This window comes from Choloepus didactylus, chromosome 3 (assembly GCF_015220235.1).
Source record: "Choloepus didactylus isolate mChoDid1 chromosome 3, mChoDid1.pri, whole genome shotgun sequence".
Taxonomy (NCBI): domain Eukaryota; kingdom Metazoa; phylum Chordata; class Mammalia; order Pilosa; family Megalonychidae; genus Choloepus; species Choloepus didactylus.
The window spans coordinates 172,700,968-172,726,688 of NC_051309.1; the positions used below are offsets into that span (position 1 = coordinate 172,700,968).

General features: G+C 37.0%; 1 protein-coding gene and 1 long non-coding RNA gene across 6 annotated transcripts in view; one reads left to right on the forward strand and one right to left on the reverse strand.

Moving 5' to 3' along the window:
• Nucleotides 1-25,721, forward strand: part of FNIP2 (folliculin interacting protein 2) — a 137,633-nt gene that overhangs the window by 24,482 nt on the left and 87,430 nt on the right. Inside the window, exons 1-2 of one of the 5 annotated variants that reach the window (XM_037830910.1) lie at nucleotides 16,231-16,268; nucleotides 16,934-16,969. The exons of 2 other annotated variants lie outside the window; for them this stretch is intronic. Coding sequence is in view for 1 of the 3 variants with exons in the window: in XM_037830907.1 (XP_037686835.1) it covers nucleotides 9,372-9,481 (110 nt within the window). In the remaining 2 variants the exon portion in view is untranslated. 2 more of the 5 variants (XM_037830907.1, XM_037830911.1) reach the window with 2 other exon arrangements.
• LOC119529978 lies at nucleotides 179-6,975 on the reverse strand. Its single transcript, XR_005215985.1, has 3 exons — nucleotides 6,866-6,975; nucleotides 2,828-2,945; nucleotides 179-314 (listed from the first exon to the last, which is right to left on the reverse strand). It is a non-coding gene; the product is annotated as an uncharacterized LOC119529978 (long non-coding RNA).

Here is a 25,721-nt window from a genome sequence, read left to right on the forward strand (position 1 = left end):
TTAGAGTGCTTAATTGCCTGGAGCTTCCAGAGAATTGTTTTTTGGGGGGTGGGGAGCTATTTTAGTTTCCTAGCTGCTAAAACAAATACCATACAATGTGTTGGCTTAAACAACAGGAGTTTATTGGCTCAGGGTTTTGAGGCTAGGAGGTGGTTTTCTTTCTCCCAGGGTTGGACTCTTTTGGCTGATTGGCAATCCTTGGGGTTCCTTGACTTTTCTGTTACATGGCAATGCACATGGCAGCGTCTTCTTTCTTTTCCTGGTTCCGTTGATTTCCAGCTTCTTGCTGCTCCCCTGGCTTCTTCCTCTGTGGTCTTCTCCATAAATGAAAAGGATTAAGACCCATTCTGAGTCGGGCCACTCCTTAAATGAAGTAACCTCATCAAAATCCTATTTATAGTGGATTCATACACACACACTGGAATGGGTTAAGATTAAGAACATATTTTTCTAGGGTTCATAACTCCAAGCCACAACAGGAGGTAACTGACTTTCTCGGGTAAAATCATTTGCCAGATGTCATTGTGGCCGGAGTTATTTATCTTGGCTTCATGTTGAATAAATACAATGCAGTCACTGTGAGTTTAGCAACTCATAGGACAGTGAGTACTTTGGGACTCATGTATGTAAAAAAATAATAATAATAGCATATTTGTCTAGAGCTTTACATTTTTTCAGAGGGGCTTTTACATGCTCACATTTAACATTTTCAGCAACCCTGTGAGATAGGTAGAAGTATCATCATCATTCATTTATTTACAGCTGAGGAAATTGAGGCTCAGAGAGGCTGCATGTCTTTCCCTAGAGTCATGAGGTTAGTGAATGACTGGACCAGAACTAGATATAGCTCTTGCCTTTTAAACCAGGGTTCTTTTTCCTGGTATGACACCCTCTCTCAGCCGAGACACTGCTGATGGTGACTGCTAATGTGGTTGCTGGCATCTCTTGAGTTCCTAGTACTCAGCCTTGTCATGAGGAACTGACTCAGAGAAATGAGAGTCTGCTGATTCAGAGCTGAATATCCTTTTCCCAGCCTCTCACTTCCCAGCTTTCTCTTCTTCATAAATGGTTTCTATGAACTCCCAAGCATATTTCTTAGGTTTCCTATTTAGTAGAGCCCTTAAAGCTCTTTAGGACTGTTTTCACTTAATTTGCCAACAGTAAACTTATTATATGGGAGACTTATTTTTAGCTAGCTTATGGTAGATATTACTCTTGCTGCCTGTTAAAAGGAGAACAGCAAAAAGCATCTTTTATCACTAAATTACCTCTTAACCTAACCTCTATATTGATTTTCTTGGATAATTCTCCTTAACGTTTGTATTTTATTATGGGCATTGACTACAGGCATACCTCGGAGATGTTGCAGGTTTGGTTCCAGACCACTGCAATAAAGCAAATATCGCAGTAAAGCAAGTCACACAAATTTTTGGTTTCCCAGGGCATATGAAAGTTATGTTTGCTCTATATGTAGTCTATTAAGTATACAATAGCATTATGTCTAAAAATATGTACATGCCTTAATTAAAATATGGGGCAGAGACACAAAGTGAGCACATGCTGTTGGAAAAATGGTGCAGAAAGACTTACTCAACGTAGGGTTGCCACAAACCTTCAGTTTGTAAAAAAAATGCCATATCTGTGAAGGACAATAAAGTAAGGTGCAATAAGACAAGATATACCTGTATTCCACTGAATGGATTTTGTAGCAGGCCAAGAATGAGTGGGATACCGGTAAGAACACTACTGTGATAGTCTGATGATATTAATGATGGAGGCTGCCATATCTCTATTGGCAGGAGTCAGGAGGGAGCCAGGAGAAACCATGTACCCCAGATAAATTTCTTCCCCTGATTTCATATCACCAGTGGTGAGTGAAGAGAGGGCCGTGGTGCTCTGGGTATGTCTGGCAAGACCTTTTTCCATCCCTCCTACCCTCACGATAGTGATAGCTTTGTCATACCATCACCACATCTGCCTTGAGATTGTTAGCATTAATTTCATTTTTCTTCTTTATCTTGTTTACAACTATTTACCTTAGTTGCCACAAGAAGCCTAAGGTCTCCAGGTCCTTTCTCATCCCATAGTCTTTAATCTCCATATAGCTGGATGGGTAATTAGCATTCCTCCTCTCATTACTCCCTTTTCTCTACCACTTTATTTTCTGCTTTAGGTTTTACCATTTGTTCTGGCATACCTAATATTTTATAGACTTTTGGTCCCTCTTCTACCACTCTGGTGTAAGCTTCATGAAGGCAGGGATTTTGTTCAGTGATGTTCATGTATCATCAGCATCTGGGACTGGGTCTAGTACATCAAATATTTGAAAAGATGAATGAATGGAGTCCTAATTCTTTTGATGGCATATTTTAAAGACAGGTTCATACATTGTTTTGCAAAAGCAATGAGATACCTTTATGAATTGTAGGAGAGGGTTAAATGCTTTTCTTTTGTTTAATTCCATTGGTGACTTATTTATTTAATTACAACACAGATCAATAAATCATTCCTATAATTCCAAAAATACTCCAAGGACTGTAATAATTAAAACAAGTTATTTTTTTTATATGATACCTTACTTAAAAATACTTTCATTTACCGTAATTGGATTGAATAATTTATTCCTCTGTGAAATAGATAGTTGTATCCCATGTTATAAATGCTAAACCCACTTTTCTGCAGTTGAGGCTGGGTTGAGCCTCCCTTCTTGCCCTCAGCAGATTGCTGTTTTTTTGCCCCCCCCCCCCCCCTTCAGGGAGCCGGCAGCAAGACAGTCTGTGAGGTCTGGGTGGGGAGGGGCGCCAGACCCCTGGTCCGGGGAACTTACAATGTTCGCTGCGATCTCAGCTTTTCCTCCAATTCCAAACTTGTGTCCAATGTGTGACTGGCTACTGGAGACCCCGAAAACACTGTTTCAGGTAGTTCTTGGGTGATTGCCAGCTGCGCTAGGGGAGAGACGAAATTCTGCTCCTCACCACTCCGCCATCTTGCCCCGCCTCCCTAAACCCACTTTTATAAGTGTAGTAAAACATATGTTTTAAAATATTATAAATGTTTTAAAAAAGAGAGAGGCCTTTTAATGAAAACATGTTTCTCCAGGAAAACCCAGAGGACATTCCACTATCTTTTCTTCTAATAAGTTTAAAATCTTAGAAGCAAGGAAACAGGAGCATATATACCAATAAAAGAGGCAAAAAAAAAATAACCGGAGTATTGCCCCTAGAGCGCACCTCCACCCCCTACCACCATTAGGCTAAGAAGTGTTACAAGGTTTGCTGGAGTCAGATGTGATTGGACAGAGGACAGGAATGGAGGGAGCATCTATGTAGGAGTCAGAAGTGTAATCTAGTGTGGGATGAAAGTATGTAGTTTACCTGAATGGAACAAGGCATATGAAAAGGTGCAGAACTATGAGAAGGCTTATCACAGAGGGCCGTAATGCTCAGCCAAGGTGGCTAAAGCTTCGCTTGTGGCTTTGGAAATGTGAGCTGCTGCTGCTTAATACTGACAGCATCTTAGGACTTTATTCTACCTGTGTACAGCTTCAGTTGAGTAATCAGGCTACATCTATTTTGAAGCATTGTTAGAAACATTTATGTATCCAAGTGGAAGGGAGAGAGGAGATAGCTGAGAGTTCTCCACTAGGTATTTTTCCAAATTTGCTTTTTATGAATGATACAATTTTGGTAAGAATAGTGACGCTTTTCATGAGGAGAACAGTAGCACTGAAAACTGGCAGTACTAGAGAGAGCCTTTTTCAAGCAAATAGGAAAAATGAACAAATGTGTTGAATGAGAATTTCTGGAACAGTTCTTCATGACAACATCTACTTTACTTTGTAACCATGTGCTCTGATCATTTTGCAGAGAATGAAAAGACCTGTAAATGATTCCAGAGATGATAGCTACAACCCAGTTAACTCAGCTTCCAACTTTAAGCAAGTCTGAACTACAGATACCTCTGCCAAAGTCCAAATGCTAGTGACAGGCTGGCTTAAAACCAGAGTTAAAATTTAAAAGCTGGACTTTGTGATATTATGTCACTGTTGTGTTCCTAACTTTTGGAGGAAATAATCATGTGACTGTTACTAATTTCATTGAAACATGGATATGGGTTGTAAAATTTATGTATAAGGGAAAAGGATTGTAGATTGAGGTCTGATATTGGACCTTAAAAGAATCACCAAAGTCTTTATCTAAATCTCCAGTGTTCCTGCTTGTTCCAGAAAGGGTGAATCATTTTACTGAGACAAAAAGATAAGTAATGTCCCTTCTCATGGGTGGGGATTTACACTTGAAAACCTCAAAACCTTAAGTTAGCAGACCTGGCCTGGAAGGCTTTTTTTTTTTTTTTCATTTTAAAGTTTAGATATGAAATACTTAGAGCCACAGCTTTATTCCTCTTCTCTCCAGGGCCAGTTTCATTTACTAGGTTGAGAAACTTCTGGAATCTTATTTTTCTTTTTCTTATCTGTATGCTGTCAGCATACTAGTACTTGGTTGGATAGCTTTTGGAATGTTCTTTTTTATGAAATAAGGTGTAATGTGTGTGGTTTAAAAATTCCTCTCATGTATATTTCATTGCTGCTTGGTACTAAATTAAATCTCCAAATAAAGGGCAATTGTGAAGTTTTGTTTTTAGTTACATATTTAAAAGGAATATATAACTAACAGCTATATATTTTTGCTGGCTTATGTAAATATTAATGATAGCAATTATGTTGACAGAAAAATAGTGTTAGGAGAAGTGCACTCTTATAGCGTGAGTGCTTTGCTTTTCCTTTCAGCCGGCTGAGATTGTTTTGACTGACAATTCCCTTACAATAAAATCTGCAGAATTGTTACAGGATAAAGAAATCAAGTGATCATTACTGGCTTAGCAGCAGGAATTTTAAAAAATAAACTAATTTTACCCATTGTTTGTAAATAATACATTTTTTATTATTGGAAAATATAGAAAAATTAAAAAAAAACATCCTTAGTCTTGCTACTAAAAGTCATTCTGATATTTCTTTCTAGCTTTTTTTGGTTTTTGTTTTTATAAAACATACTTATCAAAATACGTGTACAATTTTGTATCTTGTTCCTTTTATTTAACATTATTACAATAGGATTTTCCTATGCTTTACAGATTTGATGAAGACATGTCACTCATTCCTTCATTGTTTCACTTGCTGACTACCTTGTTTGTGGCCGAATGATTTGAATGCTTTGCATTCATATAGGAATGGAAAAGAACCTAGATTATAATTAAGAACTGCAAATAGTCCTGAATTTTCATGTAACTTTTATCTGAATCTGAAAGCTGAATTATCTCCAGGTAGTTCCTCATTTTAAGGCAAAGCAGTAATTTTAGTTGGTCATATTGTTCATTTAAGCTATTTTTGTATGGATTAAAAAAATAACTCCAGTTTTTAAAAAAAGGAAAAAAATATCACGTTGATAGAGTCTGTCTTCCCTCCGAAGCCTGGACTGGGCAGTGTCAAGAGTGAGAGCAGACAGAGCAGGCATCCTATTAGGTTGCTGGTGCACTTGGTTCCAGGACAGGGATTGTTTACAGGAGGGCAGAGTTCATGGTAAGGTGTCCAATGAGAGATTTAGTCACCCAGAATTCACATGACTGTGGCCTTGTCCTTACAGAGGCAAAGTATTGAATTAGTGAGAATATGAACATTGTAAGTGGTGTGGGGTTCAAGATGCAGGGGAATGAATTCGACTAATGTATTAGTCTATGATATCCAACCATCCCCTTCTTAATCTCTTCTTAAATCTGTCCACAGATGATCAGGCACAGATACACACTTCTAGGGAGGATAGTATGAGGATGAGTGGCATGGATCACTCATGAGCAAGAATGCCTTGGTTTAAATTCTGGCACTGTCACTGCAAGCTACATATCTTGGCCAAGTTCCTTAACCTTTCTATGTTTCATTTTCCTGATCTGTGAAATGGAGATACTAGTACTCCCTACTTCCTGGAATTAAATGAAACAGAACAATGCCTGGCACATGGAATAAGTACTGATAAATCTAGCTAGCTGTTATCTGCCTTGTTTTACGGGGTTTGTTCATAACTTGCCAAATTTCCTGCATGCTGAGCTTGTCAGATAACTTTAGATGGCATTAGGGCATGTATGTTATTTTCTGATTGCGCACTGGACTGGTAATATGAGGATGGACTGCTGCTTACTAATTTATGAGCTAGTCATTGTCACATTTCTGAAAACAGCCAAGTGTTGACAGATTTGGACCTAATCCTGGATCTGTTTCCAAAGCCCTTTCCCTCAAAGCAAACTGATTTGAGAAAGCTTTCACTGCCCCCTTACCTTAATCCACTTGCTCTAGTTAGTATGAGGCCCCCTCTTTTTTAATCATCTTCATTTTGAATCATTATATGCATACGAACAAATGTACATATTGTGTTTGCTGCATGTTGACAGCATCAGCACCCAGATAAAGGAGCAGAAGATTACCAACATCCTAAACCTTTTAATGTCCCCTTCTGGGGACATCCTTTGAAACACCAGTAGAATGGCTTGTAATCAGTTGTTTTTGGGCTTGGAGAAGGCATTAAAGAGGGAGGGAATTATCCAAATGAAAGAAGCATGAGTTGTGGTGGCTGTGGATCATAAACACTTCTACTTTGTCCCCTCCTGCATTTTTTCTTTTTTTCTTATTAAGGTAAAGTGAAACAGGAGAGAAAGATTCTTTACGGAGACATTCATTAAATGTGAATAATTAGATTAGGCTTTTGGAGGAGCTGTACTAGACCTTAGTTTTTTTCTCTTCAAACTCACCTGTGATCACTACTTTTTATCACCCGAAGAGTGTGAGACAGAGGGAATACAGAAATGCGTGAATACTTACCTTGAAATTTTCCTGAACTTTAATTCTCCCAGCTCTAAATTATCCATGAGTATGGGCTTCCTCAGGTGCCAGACTCAGTGGAGGTGGATCCCTGGAGCCGCAGATAACTGTTGCCCCAGACTAGCAGCAGTAGCATTGGGTAATTGTTAGAAATGTAAATTCTTGGGCTCCACCTCAGACCTACTGAACAAGAAACCCTGTGTGCAGGGACAGGGGTGGGGGTATGTGTGCGCCCAGAAATCGGTGATTACAAGCATGCTAAGTAGCATGAAAATAGTGGCTAAAAGTGTGCTGACTGAATTTAGAGAGAAACAATGACTGGCACATAGCAAGTGCTTAAAGATGACTGGCTGAACGAAGGGGGCACACAGAAGGGGTTTAGAGTTTTCTTGCCATTTGGTTTGTTTCTGTTTGAGGGAATTCTTTCTACATGCAGTTAGATCCTTATGATTATTTCATCCAAATGTCCTTTGTCATTTCCAACTCTTATTCTGATTATTTTAAATGTTTGCATCTCCTGGACAGGGGATAAAATTGACATTTTCTAACTGTTTGAAGCTATTGATACATGTTTAAAGAAACTTAGAATGATTGAATAGCTTTGTGGCTGACTACTGCATAATTGTATTTACAGAAAAGATGTTTTAAAAGAGGATTTCATGCCCTTTCATCAGATAAATTTAGAGATTGAATTTTTAAAATTGATGTTTTTTCATAAAAAAAAATTTCCCCAATGTTTCCAAATGTTATAAAATTTGGAAAAAATTTTGGAAAAAATTTGGAAAAAACGTTATTTGCACATTTTTATTACCCACCTACCCCTAAATCAACAGTGAACCTATACTTGCATTTCTCCTGTGATTTTGACTAGCCAAACCTTAGGTGAATTGGAGATGCTGATTTTGGGGGCCTCACTTTGCCACTTGTTAGGCGGGCATGACGATGTTAAATGTAGGCTTTACTTTCAGCCTTTGCCCACTGACCTGCCCTATACCTAGAATGGAAAAGTTAAAGGTCTTGCATATGTAATCTTCAGAGTAACTATTAAAAAGAGAACTATTTTAAAGGCAGGTCAAGGGATAAAAAGAAGAATCCGTGATCCGACTACGACCATGGTGGTTAATCTCTAAACTCAAAAAATGTTCCTCTTCCTGGAAAAAAATGAATTCATTTTCTCCTAATCTGGTTTTGTCTTACTGTCAATTTAGCAAGTGCCACAGAGAAGTCAAGTCGTGGTAGGTGTGTTGTAATCTTTACTTCTCAGAGGAGTGTGCATGAAAGATCTTTTTTGAGTTCATTATAGAGGAATTTTAAAGGTCACATATATAGCAATGTCTTAAAGTAATTGAGGCTTCTGCCATGACATCACTAGTTTTTATCACATTTAAAACCTGAAACGAAGGAGGCAGCCAAGAGTTCATCAGATTTTAAGGGTCAGCTCTTATCTTTAGCCAAATTCCAGCACAGGGAAAAAGAAAAGGAATTGGAACAATCCCTTGTAGTTTTTTGTATCAAGATTTGACCTGTATTTCAGGGACCTATGCTTTTCATTTCTCATTTTTCAAAAAAAAAAAAAAAAAAAAAAAATTTTTTTCTCTGTGAAGTCACAGTACTCACAGTACTTTAAAAAAAAAAAGCACATTGTTTCTGTAGCATTATTCTTATTTTACAGATGTTAGTGTCAGAAGTCAAAATTGAACTGTGTTTGTCCTTGGCTAGAACCCAAGTAGTTGAGGACTTTCTCGGTTTGAATATGCCTAGAAATTCAGTGCAAGAGTTTTTAGTGTTTATGGCCTCTCATTTATTATTATTATTACTTTTTCTTACTTTTTTTTTTTGGTAGTAAAGCAAGGATGTGTCCCTACTTTGCCTACCCTCTCCACCCCGCATGTTGCCTCCTATACAATAAGCCCTACATTTGGCCATAGGCTGTTTCATTTGCTATGGGTAGAATTTTGCAAGGTTGCAGAGTAAGACCTGTCAGCTGACACTTGCTCACATGAGAGCCATTAAGAGGGTGTGTGGCCAATGTCAGAACAACCTTGCAGCTGAAGACAAGTCACTGCGTTTTCCTAGAGCCATATGAATAGTCTTGTGACCAATTAATTGACTACTGCATAATCTCCAACTAGGGAGCACAGATGGGGTGAGTCAGTCCAAGCCGCTCAACCTGTTGAGTGTTTTGTCTTTTGCTAACTGGAGTACAAGCCTAGGAACAAAAGTAGGAAGTGGGATTTGGACTGGTCTGTGTTCATAGTGGGGTTGCTGAAAGCATGTTTTATAACGTGATGAATGCATCTGACTTCCTAAATCATTGGAGGGCTTACTTTACATAACAAATAAATGTTCTTCTTTTTTTTAACTTTTGAAAGAGGAAATTAGACTGCTGCCAAGTGGCTTGTTTCACCTACTACTGTGTAGGGAGTGAAATGATCATTTAGAACTGCTGGTCACTGCGGAATATCCCTCAAATAACAAAGGACCTTCAGAAATTGCGTCTGCGTCCATGTTGACGGTCAGGATAAGCCGGAAGAACATTAAACCACTTGGGAGATGTGTGGCGGCACAGGAAAGACCACAAACTGGCCAGAGGGCTGGCAGGACTCAGCCAGATACGTGAGTGATGCTGTTTCTGGTGCTGGGAGGATTTACAAGACTCATTTGTGCAAAAAACTTTGAAAACATGCTGGGGTAGGAAGGGACACTGATCACTCCCTGGAACATCACAACAGGTTTGAAACTTTAGTTCTCCTCTGAAGTCTCAGAAATTTGATTTAATTGACTGTGTACCAACCAGATGAAATTTTATCAATCTGGAAGTTGTTTTTCAACAGTAGGAGAAATGGGGTCATTGGTGAGTGTGTGGAGACAAGTCCTTTCCTTTTTAGAAAAGGTGTAGACATAGGCATTTTGTGATTAGTTGTTGTGATTTTACTACCCATGCGCTTTCCTCTTAACTTTTTATTACCTCTACTGGAGCCTGCTTATGTGAATGGTTACATCCCTGTCCTTTGTTGAAGCTTGAACAATACTATTCACAGTGATCACCAGGGAAAAAAGTTGCAGTTCTTAAGTAAAGGACAATTAGTAGATAGGACCCAGGATTGGGACTCCTCACTCATTTCATTGAATGGCCAGTGAATTGTTGGGCTTTTCCAGTTGGAGGCAGGGTGGTGAGGGAGATCCCAGTCTTCCTTTTCTGGAAAATCCTTCTCATGAGAATGGTGCTATTATAATCAATCAATTTTAATAAAGGAGCTTTATAAAGAAGATAGCATTTTACCTGCTGTGTTCTTTTTCTTCCACTTTGGAAGAATTCATTAATTTTATTAGTAGAATCTTTTTTAAGTGAAATACTATTTGTAAAGAATTTTGTTGCATATCAATAAAATGGAAAAATCCTTTGAGAATCGCATCTTATTCCTAAATTTTATGTAATAGCTAAGTAAAGAGAGCCAAAGGTTGAACTCTGATTCTCATGATCAGAGTAAAAGTAAATTCACTTAAATTTTTTTTTCCTTAAAGAAGTGTTCTTAAAATTAACATGCTGTCCTTTTATTCCATAAACTGTTTATTCCACAAATAATGTTAAAAATAATCTGGATATAGTTTCTGCCATCTAAAAATCTTTCTTTCTTTGATAGAAATATAATAAAATGGTATGTAGCCAATGTAAGAGCCCAATAGATTGGCGAGGTAGGGAGATGCGTGGAAGTCATTTTATGAGTGTTGGGTCACATGCTCTCCACTTGGTTAAAGAGATCTATTTGTAGAGAAAGAGATAATGAATGTGATACATTAGAAAAATACAGTTGAGCATTCAGATAAGAATTTTACTTTTATAATACCTGTTTTGATCAAGAAACGGCAGCTGAATAATAGTAAAGAGGAATGGATTGGCATTCAGTTTACCTTGATCCTGCTCCTGGATCCTGATCCCATCTCTGTTGCCTGAGAGCCTTTTAATCTTGAGCGGGGTACCTGGGTTTTCTGAGCTGCACTCTCAAATGTTAAACTATGTAGTTGGCTCAGATTATTTTTAAAATTCTCCTCTGCTTCTGTAGTTTTAGCACTTCCTGTATTCCCTATTTTTGTCATGCTATAGAATTCTAGATCCCAAGATAGTTATTGGGGTGGGGAGCAGTTTCACATAGGAAAATGATATTCAGGGCCACACCAATTTTTGTTTTTTTAACTTCTAAGCTTTTTGGTGTGAGTTGCTGGTGCGTATTTTCAATGAGTTTGCAATCTTTAATAGGGTTTTAATCATTTTTATTTAAACAACACTTCAAATTTAACAAAACATTTTCGTATCCATTATCTCCTTTCCTTATTTTTACTTCTTTTGGATTTACTTCTCTAATGCTGAGATATTTTAGAATTTTGTACATTGAAGACATATACTTGTCAATTAATTGGAATTCAGCACTAGGAGGATGCCATTTACCATGGTAGAACTCATCTACTTTCTCTTACCTTTCTATAATCTTGAAAATGTAGTCATTATTTGCAGTAATGTGCATGGTTTCCATAACTTTCTTTAGAACCTGGCCAATCTTGATGGTAGAAGTCAATTATTGACAGGAGCTTACACTGTAAGGATCTGGCTCTGAAGTGCTCATGAGTTCTCTGTTTGTCCAAGTCACATGGCAGTAGTTATGACTTTCAATTCCTTCTTTGCTCTTAGGTATCGTAAGTCAATAATTTTAGGTGGTTTTCTTAGTTGAGCACACTGATAAGTAGTTTTTATTTCCTCATGATTTTCCAGTTATTCAAAAGGTTAAGAGAAAGATTCTATAAATAAAGGAGAATCCTGTTAGATAACTGTCAGTAGCCCCAGGATAAAACAGACACAGTTCAGTACAGAAATATTTTAATCTTACCATTATGGTTCCTGTGGCCTAAGACATTTCAGGATAGAAGTTGGACTTCATATCTTTACCTCCATTCCCTTAATCACTATAATGACAGATATTAGGGATCAACTTATGGCACAAAATTCCAGAATTGACAAAAACTTAGAGTTTGATGAGGCATCTTCAGTGGTTTGCCATGAAAAAGTCCTTGCTAAAACTCAATTCAAATCTAGTTAACTCTTTGAAATATGATACTGGGGTATATGGTGTAGTCTTCAAATAATTGTTCTCAATCTTCTTTCTTAAAATATCAACTATAGCAAAGCTGCTAACAAATTTTAACTTTCCAAACTTGTGCAGCAAATTAGAAAACTATAGTTCATAGGGCTGTTTATAGGAGGAATTTGGGCATATTTGCCAAGCTTATCTGTGAATTGTTGTTTCTCTGATGGCAAGAGAAAACTTGGCATAACCTTGTCTTTAAAGTATACCTTGCATACACTATAGAGGAACTGAAAGCACTTCAGAGTCAATTGTGCATTACAGTTTCATATCTTGAAATTTGAATTCAGAAGAGATTCTCTGTACTGTTTTAGAATTACCAGGATGAAAGGACAGAAAAAAATAATGAGTATAGAGATCTGACTTATCTACATTTTAGATAAACTAATTTTGTTTTAAAAAGAGATAGTTTGAGGTAGTTGTTTAACAAAATTAAGTCCAGAAACAGAGATAAGCTGGCCCTGATCTTATTACCAATCTTTTTTTATAGTAATTAGGATTACTGACTAGGAAATACAAAAATAATCACAGATCTAGAGAGATATGCTAAGGCAACAGAGCAAAGAATTCTGAAGATTCAAGTAAAAGGCTATTAAAAGAAAGTCTAATACAGGTTGGTGGGCTGGGCAGTTTTTTTTTCATTGTGTTCTTTGCTTAGAAACAGTTTGGAAACCATTCTGCTTTGACAGAACTTAGAAAATGCAGCTATTTGATAGGTTAAATGAAGTCAGTAGAGGAAAAACCAAACCCTAGTCAGCTGATGGTCTTGTGCTTTTTGTGACAAACTTCACTGGAGGTTGTAAATTGCCGGGTATGATTCTTTGAGATGCTTTGGGCATTGCTGTCACAAGTTCTTCTCCCCTTCCTGCATTCCTTCTGTATTCACTGATTTTATGTGCCATGAAGAATTTACTTTGACTCGTTGAAGAGTGTATTTTCCATTGGCTGATGGTTGGGATTTTGTGAAGTAAGTAAAAAATGATTAGTGAGTGAAGGGAGGAATGCAGTGGTAACTTAGTATTGGTGCAGTGTCATGTGTGATCCAGGTTTAAAGGACATTCATCTTTTCCCTTTGAGGCCACATCTCTTATTGAGGATGAATTAGAGCAGTCTTAATACAGGGGATTTGCAGTGCATGTGAACTCACTTCATAGAAACTGACAATTGACATAAACTTTTGTCTGGGCCTTATTTTAATAATTGTTGATCAACCAGGGCAAATAACTAATTATGCCCAGAATGACAGTAGACAAGGTTACTCCAACTCTGGGGTCTGCAGATTGGTCACTGTGCAGCTCTGAAGCCTTTTTCCGTCAAATTTCCTGCTCATTTGTATGCTGAACTGGAATACTTGCTGAACTGGTTGATGATTCCTGGTTCTCCTATATAATGACTCCTGTTGTGAATCAGGCTCTGGCTTAACCTTATCCTTTTATTGTTATAGTAACAAAAGCTGAATAACTGTTAAACAATGATGTAGCAAGCCCTGGTGGGAATTGGTGCGAGCAATAACTTGTGACCCATCACCAGTGATCCAGATTATAATTTGGGCTCCCAATCAAAATTCACCAAAGGGAATCCATAGACAGCCTATGGGCTGGAATGCCAAGGTTCCTGGTCCTTACTTCCCTTTCATGGGATCCCAAGTTTATCTGGAGTGTTTGGGTATCAGATATACCTACATCCATCTACTGTTGAATCTTTAAGTGTTTAATTCTTTTCTTAACGGTTTAGAAAGGCTAAACAACAACTATTTTCAAGTCTTTGCAGAACAGATATAAATGAAAATCTTGTCTTCTTTTCTGATTATGTCATATCCTCTCACCTGCATGCCTCACCCTTTGGGCAGGGTAAGTAAAGCTAAGCTATTTTTCAACTTTTTTTTTTTTTTTTTAAATTCAACTCAAACATGAGAACCTCGACTGTAGCACCAGATATAGGGGAAGGATCTGGGATCTGGGATCTTCTCTACTTGACCTCATGATCTAGGGATCTCCTTTGCCCTGATCTAATGTGTCTTTAGGAATGTCACCTCATCTCTCCTCTGTTTTCTTTTCTAAAAAATAAAGGTAGTGGACTGGGTTAGTGGTTCTCAAATATGAGAAGTGCTCTAAAAAATATAAATTTTTGAGCCTCACTTCAGATCCAATGGACCGAATTCATGGAAGTGCAGCCTGTGAGCCTTTGTCAAACAAACAAAAAGCTTCTTGGGTAATTCTAATGATGAGCCAAGTCTGGAAACTGCTGGATAGGTGGTTAGAGGTCCCTTCTAGCTCTAGCATTCTGATTGTCTGTCGGTGTCAGATAATACCCAAAGATGTTAGATAAATGTTAGATTTAGCGTTGGGTAATCAAGGGAGGCCAAAACTATTTCACTTTTATTCTTTTTCCCATGTGAGGAAGCCAGCCACGTACATTGAGGAAATGTATAGCAAGTACAGATTTCCTAAGGCCAGGTGCATGCCTGGTGTGCATCCTAAAAAGAAAAATGTTGTCTGAAGGCAAAGATGATTTGGATTCAGAAAGTAAATTGTCCTTAATGGGACACATGTCCTTTGTGGAAACTTTTCCTCCATGGGAAAAAGGCAGAGGTATGTTGGCAGACAGGGACAGCAGCTGCAAACTGTAATAAGAGAGGGAGGTGGAGGTTACCTGCCCCCTAATGTCTCATCCCCATTGACCCTTGTGATAGCAAAAATTTATGTCATTAGAGCCCAATTTTGTTGTATTTAAGCATCATTCTCCCTAGTTATTAATGGATACCTTAGTGTAAACTACTTTTATGAGGACGTTTTTCCTCTGTCAGGAGGAACAAGACCACATGGGAGGACTGGGCATGCTCCATAGAGCAGTGTATGCGGGCTGACCGACTCTCCTTTCCAGCTGGGTGGGCAGAACAGAAAGGGCAGGTGACCTGTAATTCTGCTAAACAGGGACAGAGACTTTTGATGGCTAAATCTAAAGCTCAAATATGTCCTTGGTTCTCATCATCATAAATCAATCCTCTAATATACTATAACAGACCAAAATGATCCTCAGAGAATAATCCTATCAAAAACCTTAAAACTGAAGTTATTTCAGGATATTTGTTTTTCGTATTCCTTTGTTTTGTTTTGTCTGGAAATATTTTGTTTTTGTTTTTGTTTTTGATAAAGTTTTTTTAAAAAAAGACTAAAACTAGTTCTTACTCTAAAAGTCTTGTATTTTAAAAGTTCCTGTAACAATTGAAATATTTTTAAAAAATTTTAACTGGTGTAACTTTCAGAAGTGGTCAAGGTACCCTGGCAGTGTTCATGTTAGGATAGCTGCTTTCCCCTTTTCTTTCTAAATGCTTCTCTGTTTCTTTCTTTTACATTGTTACTAAACTTACTTTTAATATTTATCTTAAATATTTTTTCTGATTATCAAAATGATGTACAGTATTATTATAAAACATTTGAAAAATACAGGCAAGTATAAAGATGAATACTTAAATCACCCACAATACTATCACACAGAATTAACTGCTGTTAACACTTTTGTTTATTTCCTTCCAGTCCTGGTACATGGGTGTAAGTTGTGTTGTATCATACTGTATATCAAGCTTTATAATCTGCTTTTTCACTCAGTTTAATATTATGACCGTTTTCTCATGTTATTAAAATTTTTTTAGAACAATTTTTGATGACTGCATAATATCTGAACTGACTGGCTTCAACAATTAGGATTTATACTGCTAATGGATATTTAAGTTGTTTCCAGGTTTTGACTGTTAAAGTACAAAGAATGACCATATTTTTGTTCAAATTTATGACAGTCTCCTTAGGGGGGAATTTTCCTTGGAGGAAATTTTCCTTGTAGCACATTTGAAGGAGACCATTAAAGAATGCCCATCTTCCCCTCCTTAACAGAGTTTGACAATTGAGAGATAAACAGTAGTTGGGCAGATGGAAAGTTAAATATCTCTACTTGAAAAGGGGTAGTGTGTGTGACAACAGAGGCTACCTAATACTGAACCCCAAAGTTAGACTGGTTTGCCCACACCAGCATAAGCAACCCAGGAAACACACAGACCACCCCACATGGGGGTTTGCCATACAACTTGATGTTGAGGAGTGGACCAGCACGTATGTGCTGTGTAGGCTGATAAATGCCAAAGAATAAAGAAAATTTTACCAATCAAAATTCATTCTTCCTTCTCTGGGGAGGAGCAAGTGAGGGGTGACGAGCATTCAGGAGTGTTAAACTAATTGTGGATGTCCTTTTACCGGAAACCTGAAGCAAAGGTAAGGAGGCCTCCTAACCCTAACATCTATTAATAAAATCATTGGGTCGAAGAGTATGAGTATGTGTTGCTGTTTTTCTTAACATTTTAAAAGCAGTTTGTCTGTCTACGGAGATAATATATTAACTTGGCTCAAAAATAAAAATACTGTATATACAGAAGCATACTGTATATACAGAAACGTATTTGAAACATAGTGCTTCTACCTCTTTATTCTTCCCCTTCCACTTTAGGTGACCAATGTTATGAGTTTCTTGTACATCCTAATAATATTACTTTGTGCAGAAATAAACAAATGCAAATATATATTCTTCCTATACATAAAAGATAGCATAATACACAATTATTTGTTCTTTGCTGTTTTGACTTTACAATATAATCTGGAGATCTTATAGGTTGCTCTCTTGCTCCCTCCAATAGCAACTTGGTATTTTGTTGTGTGAATATAACATACTTGACTTAACCTGCCCCTATTGATTCCCTCTCTGGTTGTTTCCAGTCTTTTGCTCTTAGCAAATGTGCTGCAATTGCATGTGTATATTTGTATAGTTCCAGAAGTGGGATTGCTGGGTCCAAGGTTAAATGCATTTGTAATTTTGATAGTTATGACAAATTGCTCTCCATATGTGGACATACCATTTTGTACCTGTACCTGTATTTTTCTAGGGTGGGAAGCTCAACTTTTGAATTCTTGCCAGTATGGTAAGTGTGTGGTTTTAATTTTCTTTTTTCTTTTTAAGAGTGAATTTCAGCATAATTTCATGTGTTTAAGGATCATTTTTATTTCTTCTGTGAACTATATCCTTTGCCCATTGGTTTGCAAGTCATTTTCTTTGTTGATTTGTATTTGTTCTTTATATGTTAGGGAGATTAATCCTTTGTGATATGAGCTAATTTATTTGTGAAGTTTTTAAAAAGTCCTTTTACATATATACATATATTTGTTCTAAATTAAGATTTTATTTTATGGCAGTGATTCTTACAATTTAAGATATTTTTAAGTTTTTATTTTAGATAACATATATACAACCTGTAACTTCCCCTTTTAACCACATTCAGATATATGATTCAGTAGTGTTCATTACATTCACAACATTATGCTACCATTACTGTCATTCATTACCAAAACCTTTCCATCACATCAAATTCTGCACCAATTAAGCATTAACTCCCCCATTCCCTACCCTCTCCCTGTATTTTAGTTTCTGACTCTGTGAATTTGCTTATTCTAATTATTTATCAGTGAGATCATACAGTCTTTTTGTGTCTGGCTTATTTCATGCAAGATTATATCTTCAGGGTTCATCCATGTTGTCATATGATCAGAACTTCATTATTTTTCATGGCTGCATTAGTATTCTGTTGCATGTTTACACCACATTTTGCTTATCCATTCATTTGTTGATGTGTACTCGGGTCACTTCTATCTTTTGGCAATTGTGAATAATGCTGCTATGAATATTGGTGTGCAAATATTTGTTCAAGTCCCTGTTTTAATTCCTTGGGGTATATACCTAGAAATGGGATTGCTGGGTAATTTGGTAATTTTATACTTAGCTTCTGAGGAACTGCCAAACTGTCTTGCACAGCAGCTGCACCATTTCATACTCCCACCAAAAATGAATGAGTGTTCCTATTTCTCCACATCCTCTCCAACAGACATTGTTTTTCTTTTCTTTTTTTTTAAAGTAGTCATTCTGGTGAATGTGAAATGGTGTCTCATTGTGGTTTTGAGTTGCCTTTCCCTAATGGCTAATGATGTTGAGTATCTTTTCATGTGCTTTTTGGCCATTTGCGTATCTTCTTTGGAGAAATGCTTATTAAGTCTTTTGCCCATTTTTTCCTTGGGTTGTTTGTCTTCCTGTTGTTTAGTTGTAGGGTTTCTTTATAAATTCTGACTATTAAGCCCTTTTGATACATGTATTTTTAACATAATTGAGGTCACACTGTGTACATCATTCTTTGTTCTGCTTTTAAGTCTTAACATTATATCACCAGCATTTAAAAAAATTTTCAAATATAGCAGAATTTTATGCCTCAGAAGGAAATAGAGAGGGAGGTCCTAGAAGATAGACTGTTACCCTGACTTATTTGCTATGGACGTAAGGTTATCATATAGCAGAGTTGGAAGGGCACAGAATTTAGAATCAAGAGACATTGGTTTGAGTTCTAACTTTGCCATTTACTGGTTATAACCTTGTTAAAGTCTCCTAACTTCTGGGTAAAGTAGATTATATAATACATGTTCTCACAGGGCTTTTGTGAAGGTCAGCTCAGGTGAATTCTGTAAAAGTGTTTGGCAGCTGTAAAACGTTTGGCAGTTATTTGTGTGTTTGCTGTGCAGCTCTGATCACCGGTCTTCCTCTGCCAACATCTAAACATCAAACCTTCTGGAACTGGGGTCTCTAGAGCTCTGTGACAATTATGCAGTAAAAAGAAGGCAGTTGTTTAATGTGGTAGAAATCCATTTGATACAGCTCTGGCATGACGGTAACAGACTGAAAACCACAAGTGGGTTAAATAAATAAGTGAGAATGCTTTTTTAGAGAGAGGTTTCTCCTGTTCTTGGTGGAGGTGGGGGATGGAAGACAGAAAAATGTGATACATAAATGCTGAGAAGAAATCTCAGTAAATGCCATTGTCTACATATATGAAAACTATATCAGAATGCCTTGAATTCATTAAGGTGGTTTCCCTGAAGGAGTTCCACCCACTGCCTCATACTTCACTACCAAGAAGCCTCTTTAAAAGGACAGTAATTAAGGTTGTTTAAGACAATAGTAGATTATTTGATGAGTTAAAAATATGGTATATTCCTGTTATATTTCCCTTCTCAGTTATTTTTAATTTTCAAGAGGTAGTACAGTCAGATGGCTTAATATTAAAAAAGCTCATAGTGAAAACTTAAACTACACTTACCATGTACCTTGCTCTGTATTAAGCACTTTATGTTTAACCTCAAAACAACATTTATTAGTAGGTACTATTACCTCCATTTTGTAGACAAGGAAACAGAGGAATAGAGAAGTTTGCAACTTGCCCAAAGTCATGTAGCTAGGAAAAGGCAGAGCTAGGACTTGAACCCAGGCTGCCTGGCTCCAGAGTCTTCCTCATTGTGGTCTTTTCCCTGATAAGTTTTAAAGAGCAGAAGGAAAGCTTTTCCCTCAGCTCTGTAAAGAGTATGCAGTGAAGGCTTCTGCTTGGTCCTCTGCCTCAGCAACCCAATTTCCTACCCCAGAGATAACCAATGTTACTAATTCGTTATATTATCTTTACAGAGATCCTTTATATGTATATTGAAAAATCCAAAGGTTTTTTCCCCCCATTTGTCCTTTTTTATGCATATGATAGCATTTGATACACAATGCTTGGTACTTCCTTTTGCCAGTTAAAATTGTGTCTTGGAGGTTATTGTATAATTACATAAGGAGCTTCCTCAGTCTTTGTAGTGCCCATATAGTACTCTGTTACATGGATGTACCCTAGCTTATTTAAACAACCCATGTCAACAGACATTTAGTTTGTTTCCAGTCTTTTGCTATTCCAGCATTGCTACAGTAAATACCTTTTTGTACATAATCATTTCTGTACCTGTGCACGTATATCTGTAGGATTAATTCCTAAAAGTGGAATTGCTGGGTCAAAGAGTGTGTGTGTTTGTACCTAATTCTTTTAGAGATAATATTTTATAACTGAAGATAGGGGACAGTTGTCTATTTATTTTGGCTTTTTCATTTTGCAACCAAAAGACCTTATACAGAGAATCATGCTTTTGACCTCTGGAAACCTCTGTGAAAACAGAAGTATTACCTTTTCTGCATACAATTTAAATGAATTTAGAACTAATGAATATATATGGTGATGTCTTCAATATTAACTTTGAGATTCACTTGCTTATTTGTTATTAGTCCAGTTTCCCTGGAAATGGAGGAGGGGATGGGAAACCTTACCTGCAGGAAAAGATGTGAAATGTGTTGATGCAGATTACCTTTCAACAGAACTATTAGACATTTCAGTAATCCTGGAAGTAGTAATGAGTCTTGACTGCTTTGGTTATGCTGACAAGGGTAGAGATAAAGAATCAGCTTAGTGAATATTGAATTAATGCATGCGTGGAGATAACAGCAAAGCCCTTTTTAAATTTTTTTTTTTATTTTTTTATTTTTTTAGCTCAGGCAGTTTCTAGTTTATAGACATCAGAAAAGAATGAATCTACTTAGTAGATAATTTTGGAATATAGTGTGTTAGATTATAAAGGGGACTTTAGGGATGAAAAAGACCTTTAGGGATAATTTTAGCCCCAATCTTTGGTTTTGTAGAGAAGGAAACATTGAACTAAGGGATGAAAGACTGTGACTAGGATTAGACTGTCTATCCTTTCTAGAACCCAGGCATTCTGACATCCAGTGCAGTGATCTGGGTGTTTTGTTGATGTTGTGGTGGCTCAAGGGCACTGGGGTATGGTGAGTGGTGCCGTGAGTGCCACACCCAAACTTCACCTATTTCATGAATTTTACCTGAAATGATCCTGAACTCAGGAAAGAAGGACATTCTTTATTTTCCTTTTCTGTACCTCATAGCTCCCTTTAACAACACCCAAACCTCAGGCTGTATTGTGACTCATACTATAATGTTTGTCACTGCTGTGTGAGTACATTGTATAATGGGTTATGTGGTTTTGCTTGTGACCCTTGCATCCAATTATAGCATTGTTTCAATGAGGGGAAACAAGCTCAGAATTACAACCAACCTACTTACACATAAACTTTTGGCTGCCACTTTTGTTAGGGATTGGTTACATTCAGGAAAATATGGGGGATCTTTTGACCTTCCCCCAAACATGGTAATCATTACATTGACCAGCAGTCCCTAATCCCTCAATTCCAAGACACTAAAATCCCTGAAAAGATTTTTTTGGAATTCACCTGAACGGATGTGAGGTTATTTATAGTCTCTGTCTAACTAGCATGAATATTCTTAACGTAGGCTGGTGAAATACTAATTTGTTTGATTTGGGGTTAGATTATGCTCCAGACCATGGAGGAAGTGTTATGTGATATATGGTATAGGAGTCTTTCTAAAATCTAAAGCATTCTGAATTCTGAAACATCTGGCCCCAAGGATCTCAGTTTAAGGGATTGTGTATCTGAATTGATCTTTGAAAGTACTTTCTTACTTATTATTTGTTTGTCCTGACAACCTTACAAGATAGTAAGGCAAATATGGTTTGGGAAAGCTGAGCCCCAGGGTAAGGGCTTTCTGAAAGACATCTGGATCAAAAGTGGCAGAGCTAGAATTAGAAGCTCCCTTTACCCTGGTGAATACTGATCCATGTCCCAAGCATCATGTTCTCTGTGACTTGCATACCCCATACCCCATTGGTGGACTTAACCTCTTCATCCTTTAGGTTCCCCATAAGACATATAGACAGTTACCTTAGTACCATAACAGTATAGTTATTTGTTGATTTGTAGGCCTTCTGTTATCAGATGGTAAGCATTTTGAGTTAGAAAGTGTATCTAGTGAATTCTATTCCCAGTATCTTTCATAGTGCCTGGGTCATGTCAGTGTGCGCCCAAAAGTGTGTAGAAGGAATGAATGCAGGAGTGTGTTTTTTGACTTACATTGCAGTGCTCTTTCCATTTCACCACACTGTTGATTATAGGAATTTATTCCTTCATTCCATACATTCCTTTTACAAAAGGAGTAAAGGATTTGCATATCACCTAGTTTCTCAAGGGCAGAAAAAGTTGCAGCCAACATCGAATATCAGTCTCTTTTGGTAAAATAACAGTAGGGTACATTTAATTGGAAATGTTTTTTAGTTATATCTTTAGGTTAGCATTATGTATTAAAGCTTCGGATGAGAATTGGAACCCTTAAGCACTTTTTACTATACTGTTGACCATAGGACAGCAATTCAGCAGAGAATTTTTTTTGCTGTTCCTCTGAAATTAAGCTTTGCAGTTTGTGCATCTAAGGCTGTATGAATACAAAATAAGGAAGAAAGAAAAATCAAATAATTTGCAAAATATCAAAAGTCAATTGATAGCCATCTTCCTGAAAATACTAACCTACCAAAAATAAATTAGTTCCAAATCCATTACTTCCATCTCTTTACGTAATTTTTCTCTCTTGAAGTAAATGGCTTGTTACTGGGTAGGAAATAATGTACATTATGTGCTGAAAGAGTGAACTCTGATTGCCATCTTAAGCATAATTTTCCCTTTTCCTCCATCCCCAGTCTTATTTTCAGATAATAGGCATTTGAGCTTCCTTGCTGTTCTTAAGCAAACCTTGTGAGAGGTTTCTGTTTGTATTTAGAACTTTTTTTTTGTGGGAGAAGGGGAGCCATGAGAGTTGGCAGAAAAGAATAACATAGAATGAGAATAGGGATTGAAAGAGGTTGGGAAAATATCATCATCAATATAGTAAACTTCATAGGGAGCGGTGGCTATTAGTTGTTTACTGCTTTATCTCTAGTGCCTGGAGGAATGCTTGGCACCCAGTGGGCATGCACTAAGTACTTATTAAATGAGTAGTATTTGCCAGCTTTTGTTTTGATCATTATTGTTGGTTTTATTTGTTTTTGTTTTGTTTTCATTTTACTTTTTCTTGGACTATTTCAAGTTCTCTATCATACCTTACTCTTTAAACATTCACATTCTTGGATCACAAGACTGCTCTTAACTCTGTGTGTGAACTTTAATTCATGTTCACTCTTCCTGTGAACTTAATTTTGACTATATATGGTTGCTTCCTTGTGAGAGAGCGGGAGAGAGAATGTTTCCAAGCATTCTTCTTTCATGGATCATTCCTCAACATGAGTATACTCACGCCCACTACTAGCCTGAATCCTGTAAAAAGTTCCAGCAAAGAATCCAACACCAATGCTAGAACTGGTCTTGGAGGACCTAGCAGATCCCCAAGAATTTATATGACTACTGCTCTTCTTTTCCTTATTGGCTATGACCCCTGGAAACCCTGAGAATGCTAGTCAGCACCACCCCTACATTTGCCCTGAAAAATATCTTCTCAAACCACAAGTTGTCCCCCCCCCCCCCAAAACACAGGTCAGAACATGCCATTGCTTTTCTCAAAAACTTGGAATAGCATACCTCTGCTTGTAGAACAATATACATTCCTTGGTGTAGCATTCACGGTCCTCAAATGTAGTCCTAAATTAAACTGTCTTTCCAGTTTCATTTCCAGTGTAATTCCTCTGTAGTAGACAACCACCCAAGACTGGACATTGTACCATTTGCCTGTTGCTATTTGTGCTGTGCCCTCAGCATGGAATGACTCCCTCCCCTGTTTATCATATGTCTAATCTTTGCCTTCCTTCATGGCTTTATGAGTTCAAATATTGTATCTGACAGGAATTTTTCCTGTTTTCACCCTTGCTGTCTATGTTCTGCCTTGTCTTCTTGTTTTCATGTAGTTGCCTATATGATTGTCTCTTCCTCTAGATTTTAAGTTTCTTAGGAATATTTCTTATTCATCTTATGTATCCCCTTGAGTGCTTTATACAAAGCAGGTTTTCAATAAATGCTGACTGAATAGATAAAACAAGAGGCCTAGTTTCCAGTTTGTTCATAACCTTTGAATTACATCAAATTTAAAGTTCAGACAATGGGGTATCAGAAATATTATTTAAAAACTAGATTTGTTAAACTTAACTCTATTTATTTTAATTAAAAGAATTGTACATGTTCCTATTAAGAAATTCAGATAGAAGGGTATGAAATAGGAAGCAAACTTCACTTTTCCATTTCCATGTCCATCCCCTTCCACAATCCCCTATTCCAATTCTCTACAGGTAATTATTCATAGTTTCTTTGTGTAGTGTTCCAGAGCTTTTCAATATGCATTACAAACTAAAAATCAGCCACTTGATAAACTTTTAATTTCATGTTTATATATATTTTAAAGATAGTCCATTTTCTACACTTAAAATCATGTGAACTATTTATTGCTCATCGTGTTTCAGGTAAATAATTCAGACTTTGGTCATTTGCTTTCTGCTCTTGATGAGTACTTCCAGTAATTAGGCCTCGTTTTAGTCCTAACCCAGGCAAATCTTAGCCCCATGGAATTTAATGGATCCATATAAGCCATTTTATTTAAATTTTGTGAAAAGGAAAACAGATCCTCTAATTCTTTTGTTCCTTGAGTCATACAGTTGTGACCATGAAGTAGACAAATAAGATCCTGTCCCCTGGTGTCAAGGACAGTGTCCTTTCTTTGCTTTTAACAAAAAGCAAAAAAATGCAGTCGTCCTGATTAAAAGAATTTTCTCTGAAATAGTCAGATATTTTAAGACAAAAATCCAAGGCTTATTTTTCCTCTGATTCATACAGAGAGTTGCCCTCCCTCAAGTGCCTGGAACTGTGGTTGGTGTTCATAGAAGCTCCATAATCACTGTTGGTTGGTTGTGGAAGTGAATATAAATATGAAGAGATATGTGGTATGTGATTACTAACAACTCAAGCCTGAATCATCGGGGATGGTAGGGAAAGGAGCTGGAGAATTATCTCCTTTTATCTGCCCCAGGCCCTACAGGTGCCTCTCAGGGAGACTTTCGCATGGCTATAAAACTAGTGGGAGACAGAGCTGAGATTTGACCGCAGGCCTGTCTCATTCTGAAGCACTCATTTAATCTCTTGGTCCTGGCTCTATGTTCTTTACCAAATTTCCTCTAGTAATATTAGTGGTGGTAAATGTCAAGATTCTGGTTAGGTGTTATACCAAAGACCATATTCATATGGAAGGAAAATAGGGATTTCCTCATAGTTTGTAAAATACTCTTTAAGACATTTGGGTTAAAAAAAAAAAAAATTGGACAACTGGCATACATACTTTTCCCTTCCCTTATCTTTTATATCCATTTTTTAAAATTGAAAAACAATGTGAACCATTTAATAAGGTATTGTGTTTAGCTCTTCTAGAGAGGCTGTTCTCAGTTTGATACATGAATCAGTGTTATCCCCCACCCTAAAATAAGGATAGACAACTTGTTTTGTAACTTATAATACTACTCTTGCAAAATATAATTGTTGGGGCAAAAGAGATTGAACAAGAAAAAAACAAAGCAATTACATTTTTGTTTAAATATATTATTTTGTACTTTAAAAAATAATACATGATTTCAGAGGGTTTTTAAATGACCTGTGTAATATGAAAAGTTAATGGTTTGGTGACTGTCATCAGGACTTTTTTGGTTGTAAATGACAGAAAACAAACTCAACTTGGTTTGGGTAAGAAAAAGAATTACTTAGCTTAAAGGAAGAGGTTCAGATAACTGAAAAATCCAGGGATAGTGCTTACGCTGGAACCCCTGGCTTGGAGTGCTGACAGGAATTTGTCTCGATCCTTTGCTCACCTTTGTTTCCCTCCATGTTGACTTTATTTTTCAGACATGCTCTTACTTGTAATCCTTACAGCAGCTTTGTGA